Genomic DNA, 21,430 nt, shown 5'->3' with positions numbered 1-21,430 from the left:
TCTATACGGACAACACAATCTTCAGATTATCAGACATAAAAATCAGATATAAAGGTACTTTTCTGTACTTTCCTCTTGACCCTTAAGAGAAACCATGAGAAAATTCCTAGTGAGCCATGGAAATCACCAAAATCTACAGCTAATCTACATAGACTCACTCTTATTAAAAAATATTTTGGCACAATATTGTAAATCAACTATACTTCAATTTAAAAATATTTTGGGGGAAGACCTCCAACCATGATATCCATTGGGGCCAGAAAACTTTGTACTCTGGGCTAGACAAGGTTGGCAATGCCAATGGCAGGCCTCAGCTGGGTCATTCAAAATAGAAAACAAGAGATCGAGCTGGGGAGTAGGGAAGGGGATACAGATGGACAGAGAAAAGGTGATAGGAATTGTATGTGGTTCAATGGAACAATCCCAGCCTTGGGGGTGCATCAGGGTATCTCATGTCTGAGGGGTAGATTTCTGCATTCAAGAACAGAGGAAGAGAGGAAGCTTGGGCTTAACTGCACTCATATATAATTTGGGGTAAGTCTTTTAACATGTCAGTACTAGTCTTTCATTAGCTAAAAATGTGCTATCCTTAACACCAGGATAAGGGAGAATATGTTCATTAAAAAACCAATGTATTACAGGAGATTATTATATAACAATCACACAATAAAACTGAAAAACATTATACGGAGTTAATATTTCTAGGATTTAGAAAATCACTATCTTAAAATAGTATTTATCATGTTGAGAGTTGTAGGTAGTATAATTCTAATTACTTGTCTAAGAATCAGAGTCTCTAAAGTTAATATTTTCAAAATAAAATCTAAAGACACAGCCTACAACCAAAAGACAGTGAAGTCTCAGTTTAGTCCTAAGCATCTAAATATTTCTATTCAGAGTTAAGAATGAAACTCTGCTTCTCTATTTTAACTGGACTTTAAGAGTATCAAAAGATCTTAAATTCCCTCTACTATTTTCTTCCAGGTTGGTTCATCCTCCAGCTGCTTTTGCATATCCCCAAAACTAATGATGTTCCAGAGGCTGAGGCAGGGCAGGGAAGGAGGAGTGGAGAAGGTGGCTGGGTGGGGAATGGTGCACACAAGAATGAGATAGTTTTTTGTACACTGAAAACTAGACGACGCTGTTGAAAGAAATTGGAGAAGACACAAATAAATGGAAAGATATTCCATGCCCATGAATTGGAAGAATTAACATTGTTAAAATGTCCATTTTACTTAAAGAAATCTACAGATTATATGCAATCCCAAAGACATTTTTCACAGAAATAGAATAAATAATTCTAAAGTCTGTATGAAACCACAAAAGACTCTGAATAGCAAAAGCAATCCTAAGGGGGAAAACAAAACAAAACAAAATGAAATGAAACAAAACAAAAAACAAACAAACAAATGAAAAAACAAAGCTGGAGGTACCACCCACCCTGATTTTAAACTAAATCACAAAGCCAGAGTAATCAAAACAGCATGGTATTGGCAGAAAAACCCATGCGGTTATGGACAATTAATTTATGACAAAGGTGCAAAGTACATACAATGGAGAAAGAATAGGCTCTTCAATAAATGGTGTTGGAAAAACTGGACCGCTACAGGCAAAAAATGAAACGAGATCACCATCTCACACCATACACAAAAAACAACTCAAAATGGATTAAAGACTTGAATGTAAGTCTTAACCATACCTAAAACCATAAACTACTAGAAGAAAACATAGGCAGTATGCCTATGTTTGCTAACATTGCTAAGACATTGGTCTTAGCAATATCTTTCTAGATAAATCTCCTCAGACAAGGGAAAAAAAAGCAAACATTTAAAAATTGGATAACATAAAACTGAGAAGCTTCTGCACAGCAAAGGAAACCATCAACAAAATGAACAGACAACCTACTGAATGGGAGAAGATGTTTGCAAATGGTATATCCAATAAGGCATTAATATCCAAAATATATAAAGAGCTCATACAACTCAACAACAACAAAAAACAAACAACCCAATTAAAAACCGGGCAGAGGAGCTGAATAGACATTTTCCCAAAGACATACAGGTGGCCAACAGGTACATGAAAAGATGTTCAACATCACTAATTATTAGGGAAATGCAAATCAAAACTACAAGGTTAAAATCATCTCATGCCTGTTAGATTGGCTATTATAAAAAATACAAGAAATAACAAGTATTGGTGAGGTTGTGGAGAAAAGGGAACCCTCATACGCTGTTGGTAGGAATGCAAACCAGTGTAGCCACCATGGAAAAAAATATGGAGATTCCTCAAAAAATTAAGAATAGAACTACCATATAACCCAGCAATTTCATTTCTGGGTATTTATCCATAGAATACGAGAACACTAATTTGGAAAGATATATACACCTTTATGTTCACTGTGGCATTATTTATTGCCAAGATATGGAAACAACCAAAGCGTCCATCGATAAATGAACAGATAAAGAAGATGTGGTATGTATATATATATGAATATATACATATATATTCACAATGGAATATTAGCCACAAAATAGAATGAAATCTTGCCATTTGTGGCCACATGGATGGACTTTGAGGGTATTATGTTAAGTGAAATAAGTCAGACAGAGAAAGACAAATACCATATGATTTCACTCATGTGTGGAATACAAAGAACTAATAAAAAAACAAAAGACAAAATAAATGAACAAACCAAACCAAACCAAAACAAACACCTAGATAACAGAGATCAGAGTAGTAGTTACTAGAGGGGTAGGGGTGGGGCAGGGGTGGCAAAATGGGTAAAGGGGATCAACTGTATGGTGATGGATAGAAACTAAATTTTTGGTGGTGAGCACACTGTAGGGTATACAGGAGTAGAAATATAATGTTGTACATATGAAACATATAATATAAATCAATGTTATCTCAATAAAAATAAATTTCAGAAAACCAAAAAACAAAACAAGCAATCAATAAATGTTATCTGAAGTATGACAAAAAAAAAAAAAGAAAAGAGACAGTGTCAAATACTCATGGAGCTTGTAATTAAAAGAGGGAAATGTATAAGTAAATAAATATAATAAAACGTGGTAAGTCATACCACAAGGACATAGGAGTGGTGAGTAACAGAGTACACAACATTTAAACATAGAATGAAGGATCAATAAGAATTTGATGGGAGGAACAGGGAAAAGAAATTTCAAAAAGAAAAGTTCAGGGACTTCCCTGGTGGTGCAGTGGTTAAGAATCCACCTGCCAATGCAGGGGACATGGGTTTGATCCCTGGTCTGGGAAGATCCCACATGTCATGGAGTAACTAAGCCCGTGTGCCACAACTACTGAGCCTGCATGCTGCAACTACTGAAGCCCATGTGCCTAGAGCCCGTGTTCCGCAACAAGAGAAGCCACAGCAATGAGAAGCCTGCACACTGCAACGAAGCGTAGCCCCCACTCACCACAACTAGAGGAAGCTCACATGCAGCAACAAAAACCCAACACAGCCAAAAATAAATAAAATTAAAAAAAAAAAAAAAGAGTTCAGGCAACTGCATGTGCAAAATGCAGAGACGAGTCAGAGCCTGGCACCTTGCTGGTAGGAGTTGGGTCAACACTTCTTGGACATCTGCCTCATGCTGGGTGCCGGGCTGAGCCATGGAAATGGGCAAAGAGGCAGTTTCTGAGGTTACAGCATTTCCATGTGTGGGGCTGATGGGGACCAGAACAGCAAGAAGACGAGGGCCACGGTGGGACTCTGAATGTCCACCTAAGGAGCTGGGCTTTATTTTCTAGAAAAATGGTTCTCAAATTCTGGTGTTCATCAGAATTGGGAGGGAACTTGTTGAAGATATACAAGCCTGGGCCCAGTCCCAGAGAATCCTTCCTATTCCGCAGGTCCAGGTTAGGGCCCAGGCATCTTCATTTTAAGTAACCTTTCCTAACATGGTTCCCTCGTTTGAGAAACACAACTCCAGACCAGTGATCTCCAAACTAAAATGTGGCACACTCAATCCTTAAAATATTTTGAGTACCTACCCCCTAACATATTTACAATTATTTATTTGTAATATATTACAATATACACATTACAAAACTTATATAAACCTAAATTAAAAATAAATATATGTGAAAAGTTTGGTTTGTTTCAAGAAGGGAGGTTATTGCTCAGTTATACAAACCCCAGTGGAGGAAGCACACTGTTGGCCATGTTTACTAAATCACACTGTTCATATTTTAATGCCATCTACCTGTTTGTGAAGGTTTTTGTTGAAACAAGGCTGCTAATTTCCATCTTCGCTGATGTCAATAATTCACATATGCAAATTGATCAGGATACGTTGCTCTTTAATATTTTTAATAAGTGGGTTTAAAATACACTATCACTCTTAATTTGGATGCTTTAACACAGAAAAATTCTGTTTCCAGGTTTTAAAGGTGAGCAGATAATATTGTTTTAATAGGCAGTATCATTATTGGCAACACGGTGGCAATGGAAACATTTCCAAATAATTGTTTCAAAATGTTCTCTTCATCAGTGTCTTATAATTTTCTGCATACAGGTCTTTTAGATAGGCTTATTCTGAGATATTTTATTCTTTCTGTTGAAATGGTAAATGGGAGTGTTTTCTTAATTTCACTTTCAGATTTTTCATCATTAGTGTATAGGAATGCCAGAGATTTCTGTGCATTAATTTTGTATCCTGCTACTTTACCAAATTCACTGATGAGCTTTCGTAGTTTTCTGGCAGCATCTTTAGGATTCTCTATGTAGAGTATCATGTCATCTGTAAACAGTGACAGCTTTACTTCTTCTTTTCTGATTTGGATTCCTTTTATTTCTTTTTCTTCTCTGATTGCTGTGGCTAAAACTTCCCAAACTATGTTGAATAAGAGTGGTGAGAGTGGGCAACCTTGTCTTTTTCCTGATCTTAGTGGAAATGGTTTCAGTTTTTCACCATTAAGGACAAAGTTGGCTGTGGGTTTGTCACATATGGCCTTTATTATGTTGAGGAAAGTTCCCTCTATGCCTACTTTCTGCAGGGTTTTTATCATAAATGGGTGTTGAATTTTGTCGAAAGCTTTTTCTGCATCTATTAAGATGATCATATAGTTTTTCTCCTACAATTTGTTAATATGGTGTATCACGTTGATTGATTAGCGCATATTGAAGAATCCTTGCATTCCTGGAATAAACCCCACTTGATCATGGTGTATGATCCTTTTAATGTGCTGTTGGATTCTGTTTGCTAGTATTTTGTTGAGGATTTTTGCATCTATGTTCATCAGTGATATTGGCCTGTAGTTTTCTTTCTTTGTGACATCTTTGTCTGGTTTTGGTATCAGGGTGATGGTGGCCTAGTAGAATGAGTTTGGGAGTGTTCCTCCCTCTGCTTTACTTTGGAAGAGTTTGAGAAGGATAGGCGTTAGCTCTTCTCTAAATGTTTGATAGAATTCGCCTGTGAAGCCACCTGGTCCTGGGCTTTTGTCTGTTGGAAGATATTTAATCACAGTTTCAATCTCAGTGCTTGTGACTGGTCTGTTCATATTTTCTATTTCTCCCTGGTTCAGTCTCAGCAGGTCGTGCATTTAAAAAAATTTGTCCATTTCTTGCATGTTGTCCATTTTCATGGCATAGAGTTGCTTGTAGTAATCTCTCATGATCCTTTGTATTTCTGCAGTGTCAGTTGTTTCTTCTCCTTTTTCATTTCTAATTCTATTGATTTGAGTCTTCTCCCTTTTTTTTCCTGATGAGTCTGGCTAGCGGTTTATCAATTTTGTTTATCTGCTCAAAGAACCAGCTTTTAGTTTTATTGATCTTTGCTATCATTTCCTTCATTTCTTTTTCATTTATTTCTGATCTGATCTTTATGATTTCTTTTCTTCTGCTAACTTTGGGGGCTTTTTGTTCTTCTTTCTCTAATTGCTTTAGGTGCAAGGTTAGGTTGTTTATTTGAGATGTTTCCTGTTTCTTAAGGTAGAACTGTATTGCTATAAACTTCCCTCTTAGAACTGCTGTTGCTGCATCCCATAGGTTTTGGGTCGTTGTGTCTCCATTGTCATTTGTTTCTAGTTATTTTTTGATTTCCTCTTTGATTTCTTCAGTGATCACTTGGTTATTAAGTAGTGTATTGTTTAGCCTCCATGTGTTTGTACTTTTTACAGATCTTTTCCTGTAATTGATATCTAGTCTCATAGCGTTGTGGTCGGAAAAGATACTTGATACAATTTCAATTTTCTTAAATTTACCAAGGCTTGATTTGTGACCCAAGATATGATCTATTCTGGAGAATATTCCATGAGCACTTGAGAAAAATGTCTATTCTGTTGTTTTTGGAAGGAATGTCCTATAAATATCAATTCAGTCCATCTTGTTTAATGTTTCATTTAAAGCTGGTGTTTCCTTATTTATTTTCATTTTGGATGATCTGTCCATTGGTGAAAGTGGGGTGTTAAAGTCCCCTACTATGATTGTGGTACTGTCGATTTCCCCTATTATGGCTGTTAGCATTTTCCTTATGTATTTAGGTGCTCCTATGTGGGTGCATAAATATTTACAATTGTTATATCTTCTTCTTGGATCGATCTCTTGATCATTATGTAGTGTCATTCTTTGTCTCTTGTAGTAGTCTTTATTTTAAAGTCTATTTTGTCTGATATGAGAATTGCTACTCTGGCTTTCTTTTGATTTCCATTTGCATAGAATATCTTTTTCCATCCCCTCACTTTCAGTCTGTATGTGTCCCTAGGTCTGAAGTGGGTCTCTTGTAGACAGCACCTGCCGAGACTGAACCAGGAAGAAATAGAAAATACGAACAGACCAATCACAAGCACTGAAATTGAAACTGTGATTAAAAATCTTCCAACAACAAAAGCCCAGGACCAGATGGCTTCACAGGCAAATTCTATCAAACATTTAGAAAAGAGCTAACACCTATCCTCAAACTCTTCCAAAATATGGCAGAGGGAGGAACACTCCCAAACTCATTCTACAAGGTCACCATCACCCTGATACCAAAACCAGACAAAGATGCCCCAAATAAAGAAAACTATAGGCCAATATCACTGATGAACATAGATGCAAAAATCTTCAACAAAATACAAGAAAACAGAATCCAACAGCACATTAATAGGATCATACAACATGATCAAGTGGGGTTTATTCCAGGAATGCAAGGATTCTTCAATATACACAAATCAATCAACGTGATACACCATATTAACAAACTGAAGGAGAAAAACCATATGATCATCTCAATAGATGCAGAGAAAGCTTTCGACAAAATTCAACACCCATTTATGATAAAAACCCTGCAGAAAGTAGGCCTAGAGTAAACTTTCCTCACCATAATAAAGGCCATATATAACAAACCCACAGCCAACATTGTCCTCAATGATGAAAAACTGAAACCATTTCCACTAAGATCAGGAACAAGACAAGGTTGCCCACTCTCAGCACTCTTATTCAACATAGTTTTGGGAGGTTTTAGCCACAGAAAACAGAGAAGAAAAGGAAATAAAAGGAATCCAAATTGGAAAAAAAAGAAGTAAAGCTGTTACTGTTTGCAGATGACATGATACTCTACATAGAGAATCCTAAAGATGCTGACAGGAAACTTTGAGAGCTAATCAATGAATTTGGTAAAGTAGCAGGATACAACATTAATGCACAGAAATCTCTGTCATTCCTAATGATGAAAAATCTGGAAGTGAAATTAAGAAAACACTGCCATTTCCCATTGCAACAAAAATAATAAAATATCTAGGAATAAACTAAGTAGACAAAAGACCTGTATGCGGAAAATTATAAGACACTGATGAAAGAAATTAAAGATGATACAAATAGATGGAGAGATATATCATGTCCTTGGATTGGAAGAATCAACATTGTGAAAATGACTATACAACCCAAAGTAATCTACAGATTCAATGCAATCCCTATCAAACTACCAATGGCATTTTTCACAAAACTAGAACAAAAAATTTCACAATTTGTATGGAAACACAAAAGACCCCAAATAGCCAAAGCAATCTTGAGAACGAAAAATGGAGCTGGAGGAATCAGGTTTCCTGACGTCAGACTATACTACAAAGCTACAGTAATCAAGACAGTATGGTACTGGCACAAAAACAGACATATAGATCAATGGAACAGGATAGAAAGCCCAGAGACAAACCCACGCACATATGGTCACCTTATCTTTGATAAAGGAGGCAAGAATATACAGTGGAGAAAAGACAGCCTCTTCAATAAGTGGTGCTGGGAAAACTGGATAGGTGCATGTAAAGGTATGAAATTAGAAATTTTCCTAACACCATACACAAAAATAAACTCAAAATGGATTAAAGACCTAAATGTAAGGCCAGACACTATCAAACTCTTATAGGAAAACATAGGCAGAACACTCTATGACAGAAATCACAGCAAGATCCTTTTTGATTCACCTCCTAGGAAGATGGAAATAAAAACAAACAAATGGGATCTAATGAAACTTCAAAGCTTTTGCATAGTAAAGGAAACCATAAACAAGACGAAAAGGTAACCCTCAGAATGGGAGAAAATATTTGCAAATGAAGCAACTGACAAAGGATTAATTTCCAAGATTTACAAGCAGCTCATGCAGCTCAATGACAAAAAAACAAACAACCTAATCCACAAATGGGCAGACGAGCTAAATAGACTTTTCCCCAAAGAAGATATACAGATTGCCAACAGACACATGAAAGAATTCTCAACATCACTAATCATTAGAGAAATGCATATCAAAACTACAATGAGGTATCACCTCACACCGGTCAGAATGGCCATCATCAGAAAATCTGCAAACAGTAAATGCTGGAGAGGGTGTGGAGAAAAGGGAACACTCTTGCACTGTTGGTGGGAATATAAATTGATACAGCCACTATGGAGAACAGTGTGGAGGTTCCTTAAAAAACTAAAATAGAACTACCATATGACCCAGCAATCCCACTACTGGGCATATACCCTGAGAAAACCATAATTCAAAAAGAGTCATGTTCCAAAATGTTCATTGCAGCTCTATTTACAATAGCCAGGACATGGAAGCAACCTAAGTATCCATCAACAGATGAATGGATAAAGAAGATGTGGCACATATATACAATGGAATATTACATAGCCAGTAAAGAAACGAAATTGAGAGATTTGTAGTGAGGTGGATGGACCTAGAGTCTTTCATACAGAGTGAAGTAAGTCAGAAAGAGAAAAACAAATGCTGTATGCTAACTCATATATATGGAATCTAAGAAAAAAAGAAAAGGTCATGAAGAACCTAGGGGTAAGACGGGAATAAAGACACAGACCTACTAGAGCCTGGACTTGAGGATATGGGGAGGGGGCAGGGTAAGCTTTGAGAAAGTGCATTGACATATATACACTACCAAACGTAAAATAGATAGCTAGTGGGAAGCAGCCGCATAGCACAGGGAGATCAGCTAGGTGGTTTGTGACCACCTAGAGGGGTGGGATAGGGAGTGTGGGAGGGAGGGAGATGCAAGAGGGAAGAGATATGGGAACATATGTATATGTATAACTGATTCACTTTGTTATAAAGCAGAAACTAACACACCATTGTAAAGCAATTTTACTCCAATAAAGATGTTAAAAAAAGCAAAAGCAAAAAATCCCCCCCCAAAACCCAAAATGTTCTCTTCACAGCATTAATATCTTTCAAAAACTGTTATTTTCTCACTCATTTTACAATCACCTTTTCCTAAATGACAGATTAAGTGCATTTATTATTTTGAAAGTATCTGGAGGCTCACTACTGATGGCCACTTATCATCACAGAGAGGTCATAGATTTGGAACTTTTTTTTTTTTTTTTTTTTTGGCTGCGTTGGGTCTTCGTTCCTGTGCGCAGGCTTTCTCTAGTTGCAGTGAGCAGGGGCTACTCTTCGTTGCGGTAGCAGGCTTCACATTACAGTGACTTCTCATTGCAGAACACGGGTTCTAGGGGCATGGGCTTCAGTAGTTGCAGCACGTGGGCCCAGTAGTTGTGGCTCTTGGACTTAGTTGCTCCGTGGCATGTGGGATCTTCCCAGACCAGGGATCGAGCCTGTGTCCCCTGCAGTGGCAGGTGGGTTTTTAACCAGTGAGCCACCAGGCAAGTCCCTCTTTTTTTTTTTTTTTAAGTATAACTCTTACAGGTAATTTTGCATGTGATAACCAGTGAGCCTTAGAGTAGGACCAAAGATTTTCATAGTCACCCTCCATCTCTTTAAAAATACTGTAAAGATCCTACCAAATTTAAGAGTCTCTTATTTATGAACTAAATCACACTGACAGTCTTCTATAGCACATTGGGTATGTCTGACTGGAACTTCTTTGCTACAGTAACTTGATTATGAATGACTCCATGAATGAGTTTTATTTGTAACCTCTCCCTATAACCCTGCTGTGGAGCCATTTATTCCAAGGTAGTCTCTCCAACAGTGGTTACACCTTACAGTTTGGGGATAAATCATTGTTTTTATTAAATATGTAATTGACTATTAGGATTGTATCTTGCCTGATTTATATTTAAGGGTTTGTAGCAAGTAAAATGTTGAGAGATTGGACATAAAGTTCTAGATTGATTGTTATCTTCTCTTAGCCCTTTCAAGATATCTTCCAGCCAACAAGAACAGTTTTTCCTTTATAGGAAATCTATCTCTTCTCTTTGACTTTAAAGACTTTCTCTTACCAATGGTTGGCCACACCAAGATGTACGTTTATACTGATTTATTTTGTTGGGATTTGTGATTCTTGAATTTAAGGAGTTTGTCTTCAACAATTATGGAAAATAAGCATTCTCTTTGGAATGTTTGCTTCTCCCCTTTTTTTCCTTCTGAAACTCCTAGTTGAACCTTCTCATTCTATCTATACCATATCTTCCAATTCTACCTTTCTAAGTCCTCTCTTTGTGTTTTGAACTTGATGTTTAATACATGTATTCAATTTTTAATTTCTATGACTATATTTTTCTTTTTTAGAGTTTCTAATACTGCCTTTCATTACAATTTTTACCTTTCAATGTACTTAATGATTCTAAACGTACTCATTTTATGGTTTCTTCAGATTGTTCTATTACCTAAAATTATTAAAATGGCTAATCCTCTTATTTACTGGGCCTACTGACTTCTTTATGGTGGTTCATGAACTCACATGGTTAGTCATTTTTATTGGGAGGTTGTTTGTTTGTTTGTTTTGGGGGTGTTGCTGTTTTCTGTAGAAGGTCCACGCATGCTAGATTGTGAATATTTCCCTCCAAGTATTTTTGCAATTACATTTGCTAGGGTTTCATAGCTTTTGTGGTTCTGGACCAGTTTGTGTTTTATTTTTCAGAATTCTCTTATCATATAAGACATTTAAATTTAGATCTACATCTGTGTGTGGCACAGACCTTGGCTCTGACTTTTCAAGAGACATTTCATCTCCCTACACAGAACTCTATGCAAGGATGAACTTACTCTTCCTTTGACTGATGGGCAGTTTTTCTACTCCCTGTTAAGCAGAGAAGGCAGCTCTTGCAAGTTTCTGGCTTTAGGCAGCAGCTTCAGTCCTGGCTCATAACTTTACAGGAGGCAACCCCACCTTGAATCCTGTGTGGGGATTAAAATTCCAGCCCTGAGCCATGAGAATCAATGTTCATGGCCAAATCCCCCTGTGCAGCTGAAGCTTCATTTGTAGAACTAGTTCCCTCTTCGTTTCCTGCAAGCTGAGATTTCCCAGTCTCACTTCAAGATCAACTTTGTATTGACAATTCTTTTTATCTTACCCAACATTCAAATGAATTTATAGTGAGACTGAGATTTGCATCAGATCAGAGGCCATGTTGCTAGGAAGTGAAGTTCACTATTTATATAGTGGTTCAATAGATGTGTTTAGGGGGAAAAAAAGAGCTTCACTGTCAAAGAAAAAAAAAATTAAAAATCAAAGGATTAGTTCAATGCTCTTCTCCTGCTGAGGAAAGGAGGCCCAGAGAAACGAAGGGTCTATAAGGGTCACACACCCACTAGCAGCAGAGCTCCACTCTCCAACATCTTTCCTCCCTTCCCTTCTCCTTTTCTGTTTCAACCCCCCCCTTCCTCCTTTATTATTTTCTTCCAGAAACCATATTATATTATACATTCAATGCCTTGAAACCTTTGGTAGATAAAGTGGCCACTGGTGAAATATGAGGACAACTTTGTGAGTTTTAGCATAATAATCACCCTAAAGTGATACGGATTCAGGGCTTAGTTTCAGGATATCGCTTCCTTCATCAAAAACATCTATAGGAAGAATATTGTCATTATTTGGTTTGTGAAGAGCTCAATTTGCTCTATATAGAGAAAACGGCAACTGAATTTCTTTTAAGAACAATTATTAATAATTTATTAAGATATATTTGTGGATTCAAATCCTTATTTTTTTTCTGTAGCTCTGACTATAACAATATGCATGGTTGCAACTATTTATGCCACGGAAGTTAAATGAATGACCCTATTGTTTGGAACCATCTGCTAAAATCACACTAAAAAAAAAAAACCTTGTAGAAACCCAGTGACAAATATTGTTACCTTCAGACGCTTGTTTCTCATTTATAGCTGATTCATTGTTCATTCTTTCCAAGTCTTTCTTTGCATCATATGTTAAAAAAAGCGACTTGTGTTTCTTTTCAAGCCAACTGACTCAGTGAAGTGTCAGCTTGTTAAGAAAAGTCAACAAACCATAAAGTAACTGATAGAACTTCAAAAGGACCCTACTCTTTTCATCCTAACCCACCTTGGCACCATCACAAATGTGGCAGCCCTTTCTTCCCATGAAGAAGGTAAAAAACTTCTCTGCCTTTTTAACAGTTTCAGATTGACCTGAGGTGACTGGGGAGTTTATCAGAAATACTTTAACAGGTGAAGGTAGATAAACTAAGGTGACTACTCTCTATAAGCCCAGGATCAAAGTTCTAGAGACAACTGATTTTTAAACCATGAAAGAGCTTTCAAATAGTGTGAGAGTCCTGAGCAGGTGGACCATAGAAAGAATTCCAGTCTGGCATATGTGTTCAGTATCACTGACACCAGCCGTGTTTACACCACCATTTAATGAGCCAGGTACCATGCTCAATGCTTCATATGCATCATCTAATTTAATTCTCCCAACAAGCCTAAGGGAAGGTATATCCCCACTTTATAGATCAGGAAACTGAGGCTCAGGGACATAAGGACAATACCTGAGGTCACCCAGCTGATGTGCATAGTGGAGCTAGGACTCCATCCATTGCCTGATGCCAAAGCTCATGCTCCTACCTTTGAACAATGAACCTGCCTAATGGATGTTCAATTTAAACTCCTAGACTCTTTACCTGCAAGATTTTGTGTAACTTCTTTCCTCTTCAAGGGTGACTTACCTAAATAATCTGAGATTATCTGCAAGTTTAGGGATATCAGTAATGTCCTCCTGAGGAAAAGCAGATAACATTTGACAGGCAGTAATTAGACAGGTGGTGCTGATACTCTGTACCTGCGCTGTCCCACACTGTAGCCACCCGCCATGTGTAGCTATTTACATTAGAATTAATTAAAATTAAATAAATTGAAAAACTCAGTTCCTCAGTCACACCAGCTACATTTCCAGTTGTTACCTTGGGGGTGAGGTGGGGGAGGGTTAGGACTAGGATCGGGCACATGTGGGACTTCTGGGGTGATTGGTAAAGTTCTAGTTCTTGATTTGGGTGGTAACTTGGGTGATAAATTAATACTAATTTGTTAAGCTGTACGTTTTTGTATTTTTTACTTTTCTGTGTCATATATTACACAAATGAAAAAAGATTTTAAAAACTACCACACACTATCACTCAAGTTAAAAATTTGAGTTAGAAACTACTAATTTGGGGCTTCCCTGGTTGTGCAGTGGTTAAGAATCCACCTGCCAATGCAGGGGACACGGGTTCGAGCTCTGGTCTGGGAAGATCCCGCATGCCGCAGAGCAACTAAGCCCGTGCACCACAACTACTGAGCCCACGTGCCACAACTACTGAAGCCCGCGTGCCTAGAGCCCATGCTACTCAACAAGAGAAGCCACCACGATGAGAAGCCTGCATACCGCGATGGAGAGTAGCCCCTGATAGCTGCAACTAGAGAAAGCCCACGTGCAGCAACAAAGACCCAACGCAGCCAAAAAGAAATAAATAAAAGAAATAAATTTATAAAAAAACTACTACTTTTATGTATAAACAAAATATTTTACAATGTTTACATCAGAGTGGATAAGTCTTGCTATATCTAGTTCACTGATTAAACTCTCAGAAGGAATCTCGTTCAAAGTTCATTCTGCAGTGTAGGTTGGTGCCTTTTTTCAAACTGAAAAGACTATTGTTTGGCATCAAATAAAAATACTGAGGGAGGTGAGAAGGGAATTTTTTATTCATTCTAAGAAGGATGACTTTTCCATTGTAAGTATTTAGTGGAGGATGTAGACAAAAGAGAAGTCCAGTTTCATGGGGCCCATGTCTCTAATAAATGTGATTCAGGGCCTGAATCTCTACAGAACCTGGGAATTCAGTTTGTATGAAGTATTTGCTTTGGCATGATACCAATTTCCTATTTTAAGGAATTTAACCATAATAGAACACACATTAAATACAAAACTATATAATGACTCATTTTTATCTATTACTATTTATAGCCAATTACAATGACTCTACCTCTATGATTCAATGTGATTAAACTAATGACTGAAGAAGTTGTACAAAAGAGTGGCTCCCAAAGAATGAATCAAACAAGGAGGGGCATTGCAATTATAAAGCTGACATTCAGCCACATTTCTTGGGTAAGGAGCAATAAAGATGATAAAACAGTGTTATTTCTTTATGTTTTACTGGAGAGTTTCTCTTTATTTACTAAAGTCAAAAGGTTCAGGAACTTTTTACAATGTCCAACCTTGCCCAGTTGAAATGTATGACTAAGTCAACAGATCATATGGTTTCTCTACTTTCACAGCTACCTCATTCTTCTAGACTTAAGTTAAAGGGCCAATTCATGTTCCACACTAGTGAAATGGAGCCCTCAGCAGTCTTTCCCTCATACAAGCTAGCTTATCTTTAAGAAGAAATACAATATGAAAGAATTGTCATTGAGAGTGATGAAAATACCTTACCGTCTCTTACAGAGCGACCTGAGAAAAGCTAGTCAGTTCTTGCTAGGTTTAAGTTTGTCAGATGAAGAGAGTATTTTCTATTTTTCAAAATCAGACAAAATATTCCCTTATTTATAATAATAAAAAAACTCATCTATGTTTGTCACTCAGAGCAAAGCCACAATTCCGAGTTATCAGAAAAATTCATACCAAAGTGTTGTCTGCTTTTCCACCTTCCAGGGTCACTTCCAAATTAGAAAGTGCTGCTTCTACTTCGTCGACCTCAGACTCATTTGTAAAATCCTGTATTTCAGTAGACAACGACAGTTTGCTAATGTGATACTACAACAAAAACAGAGGTTTTAGGAATGTTATAAACACAAGGGAATCCAGCGGCCATTTCTTCTTTGAAGACAATTCCCCTGTAATACTGAACATCTCCTGGAAGGAGATCCCCCAGCTATGTAGGGAAAATGAAATATAATTTAAATTATTTTGAGATTTATGGTTAGTCATGTTCCAACTCAGTTCTTTCCCATCACTGGTTGACCTTGTAGTGCAGAAGAGATGAGGACGGCAAGACTGATGCCTCATAAGATGTGCATGTGGATGGGTTATGAGGAATATTTTAAATAATTTACTACCCTCATTTTCAGCTCTTTTTCAAAGAAAAACAATCAGTATGAAGAAAATGAAACTTTAAGGAGAACAAATTTGCTTTGTCTCCTTTCAGAGAAAGGTACCGAGGTTCCCATACCTGTAGTGCTGCAAAGATCAACATTTCTTCCTCCGTGCAGTCAATTTCTTCTAAGAGAATGGCCCACCTGGCTTGTTCATAAAGTTGGTTTATTCGGACAGCATCGTACTGGAGAAAGAAAGAGATATATGTGTGTGTATGTATGAGGGGGCATATTTACATTCCACAGTACAAAAGATCTAGAATAACTGAGGCCAATCCTTGTTAATCAGATGCAATAAACTTTAGTTCAGGTAATGGAAAGAAACCCCTCTATCTTTCCACTGCCCCAGCTCATTTTACTTCTGAATTAAGAACTTTCTTTCTCAAAATATCTTCCAGAGCTTCTTGAAGGGGCCAAACTGACCCATCTTAGATTCCAGTATTTTCCCTTTCTTATCACACTTCTATTGTTGGGAAACACAGGTAGTGAAATGGTTTATGTGATAAGTAGTATAAGGAGAAGGGGTCCCCAGGCTGATCTGTAGACTCTGTAAATCTAATCAGAATCTGACAGGGGTTTTTAGTGGAACTTCATGCAAGCTGATCAAGTTGGGCTGGAAGAGACAATGTTCAAATATCTCCAAGAACACTTTGAAAAAGAACAATGCTGGGGAGACACTTGTCCTCCCAGATATTAAAATATATAATAAAGTGGCAGCAACTAAAATAGTGTGGTATTGGTATAGCAATTCACAAAATGTCAGTAAATCAATATCCAGCAACAGACCTATGTATGTATATAATTTAATATAAAAGAAAATGGCATTTTATCAGCAGGGGAAGAAAGAATTCAGCACTATAACAGTGTAAAAATGCCAAGCAATTTGGAGAACAAAAATTGAAAATCACAAAACAATCTTACACATCCAAAATACATAAATTACAGATAGATTAAAGAATCTAAACATGCAAAACCACAATGAGATACCACTTCACATCCACTAGGATAAATCTAATCTAAAGGACAGATAATAACAAATATTGGTGAGAATGTGGACAAATTGGAACCCCTGTGCATTGCTGGTGGGAATGTAAAATGGTGTAGCCTCCATGGGAAACAGTTTGGCAGTTCCTGAAAAAGTTGAACATAGAATATGATCCAGCAATTCCACTCATAAGTATATACTGAAAAAAAATTGAAAACCGGGACTCAAACAAATACTATTACACCAATGTTCATAGTACCATTATTCACAATTGCCAAAAGCTAGAAATAACCAAAATATCTATCAATAGATGATTGAATAAACAAAATGTAATGTATATCCAATACATACAATGGAATACAATGGAGTATTATTCAGCCTTGAAAAGGAAAGGAATTCTGATACATGCTACAACATAAATGAACCTTGAAGACATTACGCTCAGTGAAATCAGACAGACACAAAAGGACAATTATTGTATGGTTCCACTTACATGAAGTACCTAGACTAGGCAAATTCATACAGATGGGAAGTAGGATAGAGGTTACTAGGGGCTGGAGGAAGGGGAGAATGGGGAGCTTTGTTTAATGGGTACAGCGTTTCTGTACAGGATGATGAAATAGTTCTGAAAATAGTGGTGATAGTTGCACAACACTGTGAATGTACTTAATGCCACTGAATTGTAGACCTAAAAATGGTTAAAATGGCAAATGTTATGTTTTGTATATTTTACATTAATTTTAAAAAGTCAAAAAAACAAAACAAAACCCAGACTTGTACATGAATGTTCACAGCAGTATTTTTCATAATAGCCAAAAAGTAGAAACAATCCAGATGTCCGTCAGCTGACAAATGCATAAATACATATATATATAATGGAATATTATTTGGCAATGAAAAGAAATGAAATACTGATACATGCTACAATATGAATAGACCTTGAAAATACTACGCTAAGTGAAAGAAACTGTCACAAAGTACCACATAGTTTGTATATTGTATAACTCCATTTACATGAAATGTCCAGAATAAGCAAATCCATAGAGACAGAAAGTAGACTGATGGTTGCTTAGGATTAGGAGGGTTGGAGGGAAATGGGAAGAGACTCCAAATGGTGATGGACTTCTTGGTGGGATGATGAAAATGCTCTGAAATTAGATAGTGGTGTTGGTTGCACAACTCTGTGAATATACTAAAAACCATTGATTTGTACATATTAAATGGGTGAAATGTTGGTATGTGAAATGCATGGTATTATGTGAATTATATAGCTAAAAGCAGTTGTAAAAAAAATCTAAAGATAACAATCAAAACTATTAGAAGGAAACATGAGAGAAAACTTTTTGTAATTTTTCAGCAAGGAAGCCCTTTCTAAGCAAGACAGGAAAACTTTAGGTTATGCTGTATAAGGCTGACTTGACAATCAATAACTAAACTTTTTTTTTTTTTTTGCGGTACGCGGGCCTCTCACTGTTGTGCCCTCTCCCATTGCGGAGCACAGGCTCCGGACGCGCAGGCTCAGCGGCCATGGCTCACGGGACCAGCCTCTCTGCGGCATGTGGGATCTTCCCAGACCGGGGCACGAACCCGTGTCCCCTGAATCGGCAGGTGGACTCTCAACCACTGCGCCACCAGGGAAGCCCAATAACTAAACATTTTTAAGTGAAAAATCCCCTGAATAAGATCATATGTTTATAAGGTATAGATTGAAAGGAAATATCTGCAATAAAAAAAGGTAATATCCATTACACACAAAGTGCTCCTATAAATAAATACGAAAAATATAGAGTTCAATAGAAGATGGGGCAAATATATATATCAACAGGCAATTCACAGAAGAAACCAAAATGGCCACATAAACATTAGAAAAGATTCTCAACCTCACTAGTAATCAGAGAATTCAAATTAAAACAAGAAGACATAGGGCTTCCCTGGTGGCATAGTGGTTAAGAATCCACCTGCCAATGCAGGGGACACAGGTTCGAGCCCTGGTCCGGGAAGATCCCACATGCCGTGGAGCAACTAAGCCTGTGCGCCACAACTACTGAGCCTACGTGCTGCAGCTACTGAAGCCCGTGCGCCTAGAGTCCATGCTCCACAACAAGAGAAGCCGCTGCAATGGGAAGCCCGCACACCACAACGAAGAGTAGCCCCCACTCACCGCAACTAGAGAAAGCCTGCACACAGCAACGAAGACCCAACACAACCAAAAATAAATAAATAAATATATTAGAAAAAATCCCAAAAAACAAGATGACATAATTTCTATTTTCTTATGAGATTTACCCAGGCTGTAAGTGCTGGTAATGGCTGGTATTGGTGAGGATGTGGTGCAAACGGGCACTTACACATATGAGATCAGTAGGAAGAACTTTGGTGGGATATTTAAATGTTTTTTTTGCCCTTTCATGAGCATGTTCACAGTTACTATTCTAAAGAAATGCAAAGCACTCATCAAAGACACTTGTACAAGAATGTTCACAGTTTTTGAAACAGGAAAAATTTCAAGCAACCCACATGTCCTGATAAACTATAGCCTTTCCTCTGATTATTTTGTACTGGTTAAAAAAAGTGAGTCAGACACATATGCTGACATGAAAAGATGGCTGTGATATATTATGAAGTAAAAAGAAGCGAGCTACACAGCAAATACATGATCCTATTTATGTAGGAAGAAAAGATCCTGAAAATCTGTTCAAAAATACGTTTATAAATGTATGTGAAAAAATCTGCATGAATGATTAATCATTAAGCTGTTAACTGTGGCTAGTTCTCAGGAGAAAGGTCATGGTAAAGGACTATTTTCCATTTTTACTCTAAATAATTCCTTTTTAGTATTAGCCATTTTTAAGTGTATGGTTCAGTGGCATTAAGTACACTTGCATTGCTGTGCAACCATTACCACCATCTGTCTCCAGAACTCATTTCATCTTACAAAACTGGAATTCTGTACCAATTAAACAATAACTCTCCTATGTTTGATTTTCTTTTCTTTTTTTTTTCATATTGAGGCTATACTTTACTGTATCCTTTAAAAAAGATATAATGTTAAAGATAACATGGGGGAGAAATAGAAAGATAGAGTACCTAAACAGGTTTATCACGGGTTGGTTGGCATGAGTTTGTTTTTCATTTTGCATTAACTTTATGCACACTAGGGAAAAAGGTGACAGGGAAGGTCAAAATCCGCAGTGAGCCCGAGCCTGGCAAGCGGTGCTGCTCTTAGGCCAGTGGGACCGTGACCTGTCCACAGGCTCCCTCCTTCTCAGCATTTCTAAAGCTGCTTGGAAAGGAGGGCAAATGCAGATCCAGGGGTGTGGTTTTCAGGAGGCTGGAATAATAAGAATCTTAAGAAAGTCTGTCCTTGTTTTGTGAACTTCGACAGGTGTCATAGAAACCCTCAGGAGTTTGCCCCAGAATCCTCCAAAAACAAACTAAAATATGACACGCATAAAAACATTCATGGTAGCATCATTCATAACAGCTCCAAACCAGAAACAACCCAATGTCCCTCAACTGGAAAATGGATAAACAAGTGTATCCAAATGTGTCCATACACACGATAGGACACCACTCCGGCAAAAACACAGATAACCTTCAAAGTCATCATGCCGAGAGTCCAGATACAAGATTACACACTGTATGATTCCATATGTGAAATTTCTAGAAAGGGCAAAACTCAAGACAGAAAGCAGACCAGGTGCGGGCTGGGGCTGGGGGCAGGGACTGACCAAAAATGGGTATGAGGAAACATTTTTGGGTGACACAAGTGTTTTAAAACTAGATTGTGGTGATGGTTGCACAACTATATAAATTCACTGAAAATCACATTGTATACTTACAATGGGTAAATTTTATGGCATGTCAATTATACTGTAATCCAAAGACATGACAACTAAACAAACCACACACACAGTGCACACCAAAACCAGGCAAGCAACCCCCAACCCACTCCCCCAGAGGCCCCTGACTTTAATTCACAGCTGAAACACAAAATCTAAATAGTATGTGTGGTTGCCGAAATCTGAATTGGACTAACAAACTGTCATATTTGTCTATCTATCTATCTATCAGTCAATCATCTATTTCTCCCTCTCTGTCTGCTGTAGGGGTTTTAGTGAGAGTAAGTTAAATTACCCTGTAAGGCTTCTCTCTCAAATGCAGTCAGTAAAGATTTTAAAAATTTAATAAGAGCTTTCTCACCTAAAAATACTTAACTCCCCTCCACCCCAAGCCAGATTAAAAAAAACCTCTTTGGCAGAATATTGGTTAAACAAGAGTTGCCTGCATTTACCGACTAACATCAAGAGAAGAGGCCGGGCCAGCCTGGCTCCTGCTGAGGAACCTGGATTCCTCTGCGGCATCCACAGAGCTCTGGATTTTCCTCTTTGGAGGCTTGTTCACATTCCCACTGAGGCTCTGGGACAGCACAAGGTCCTGGGTCTTCACAGGTTCATTCATTAACAGGTGTCCCAAAAGCTTTTTTCCTGAGAACTCTTTCAGTGGTTTCAGCTACTCAGAAACAAATTTTTCCCTGGTGGGAACTGGCTACTGCTGCCCTCTCCTTGGCCCTCAATTTCCTTTGTCTCCTGGTTAATTGAAAATAGAAACCACCAAAGCACGTGGTTTCTGCCAACTCCACTGCTTGAATCCCTGTTTCTCCCTATCTAGT

The 21,430-nt window shown here is 37.6% G+C and overlaps 1 protein-coding gene across 3 annotated transcripts in view; it reads right to left on the bottom strand.

Annotated features, from left to right (window-relative positions):
* Positions 1–21,430, bottom strand: part of FERMT1 (FERM domain containing kindlin 1) — a 67,526-nt gene that overhangs the window by 12,516 nt on the left and 33,580 nt on the right. For all 3 annotated transcript variants that reach the window (XM_022556511.3, XM_089896582.1, XM_089896583.1), the window contains 3 exons: positions 15,851–15,958; positions 15,304–15,435; positions 13,367–13,416 (listed from right to left, as the gene is read on the bottom strand). In XM_022556511.3, the coding sequence (XP_022412219.1) occupies positions 13,367–13,416; positions 15,304–15,435; positions 15,851–15,958 (290 nt within the window). The remainder of the gene's footprint in view (positions 1–13,366; positions 13,417–15,303; positions 15,436–15,850; positions 15,959–21,430) is intronic.

Source organism: Delphinapterus leucas, chromosome 15 (assembly GCF_059928025.1).
Source record: "Delphinapterus leucas isolate spDelLeu-1000000601 "Yukka" chromosome 15, BTC_Dleu_Yukka2, whole genome shotgun sequence".
Taxonomy (NCBI): domain Eukaryota; kingdom Metazoa; phylum Chordata; class Mammalia; order Artiodactyla; family Monodontidae; genus Delphinapterus; species Delphinapterus leucas.
The sequence above is the reverse complement of the archived record's forward strand: the minus strand, read 5'-3'. Positions and strand labels throughout refer to the sequence as shown.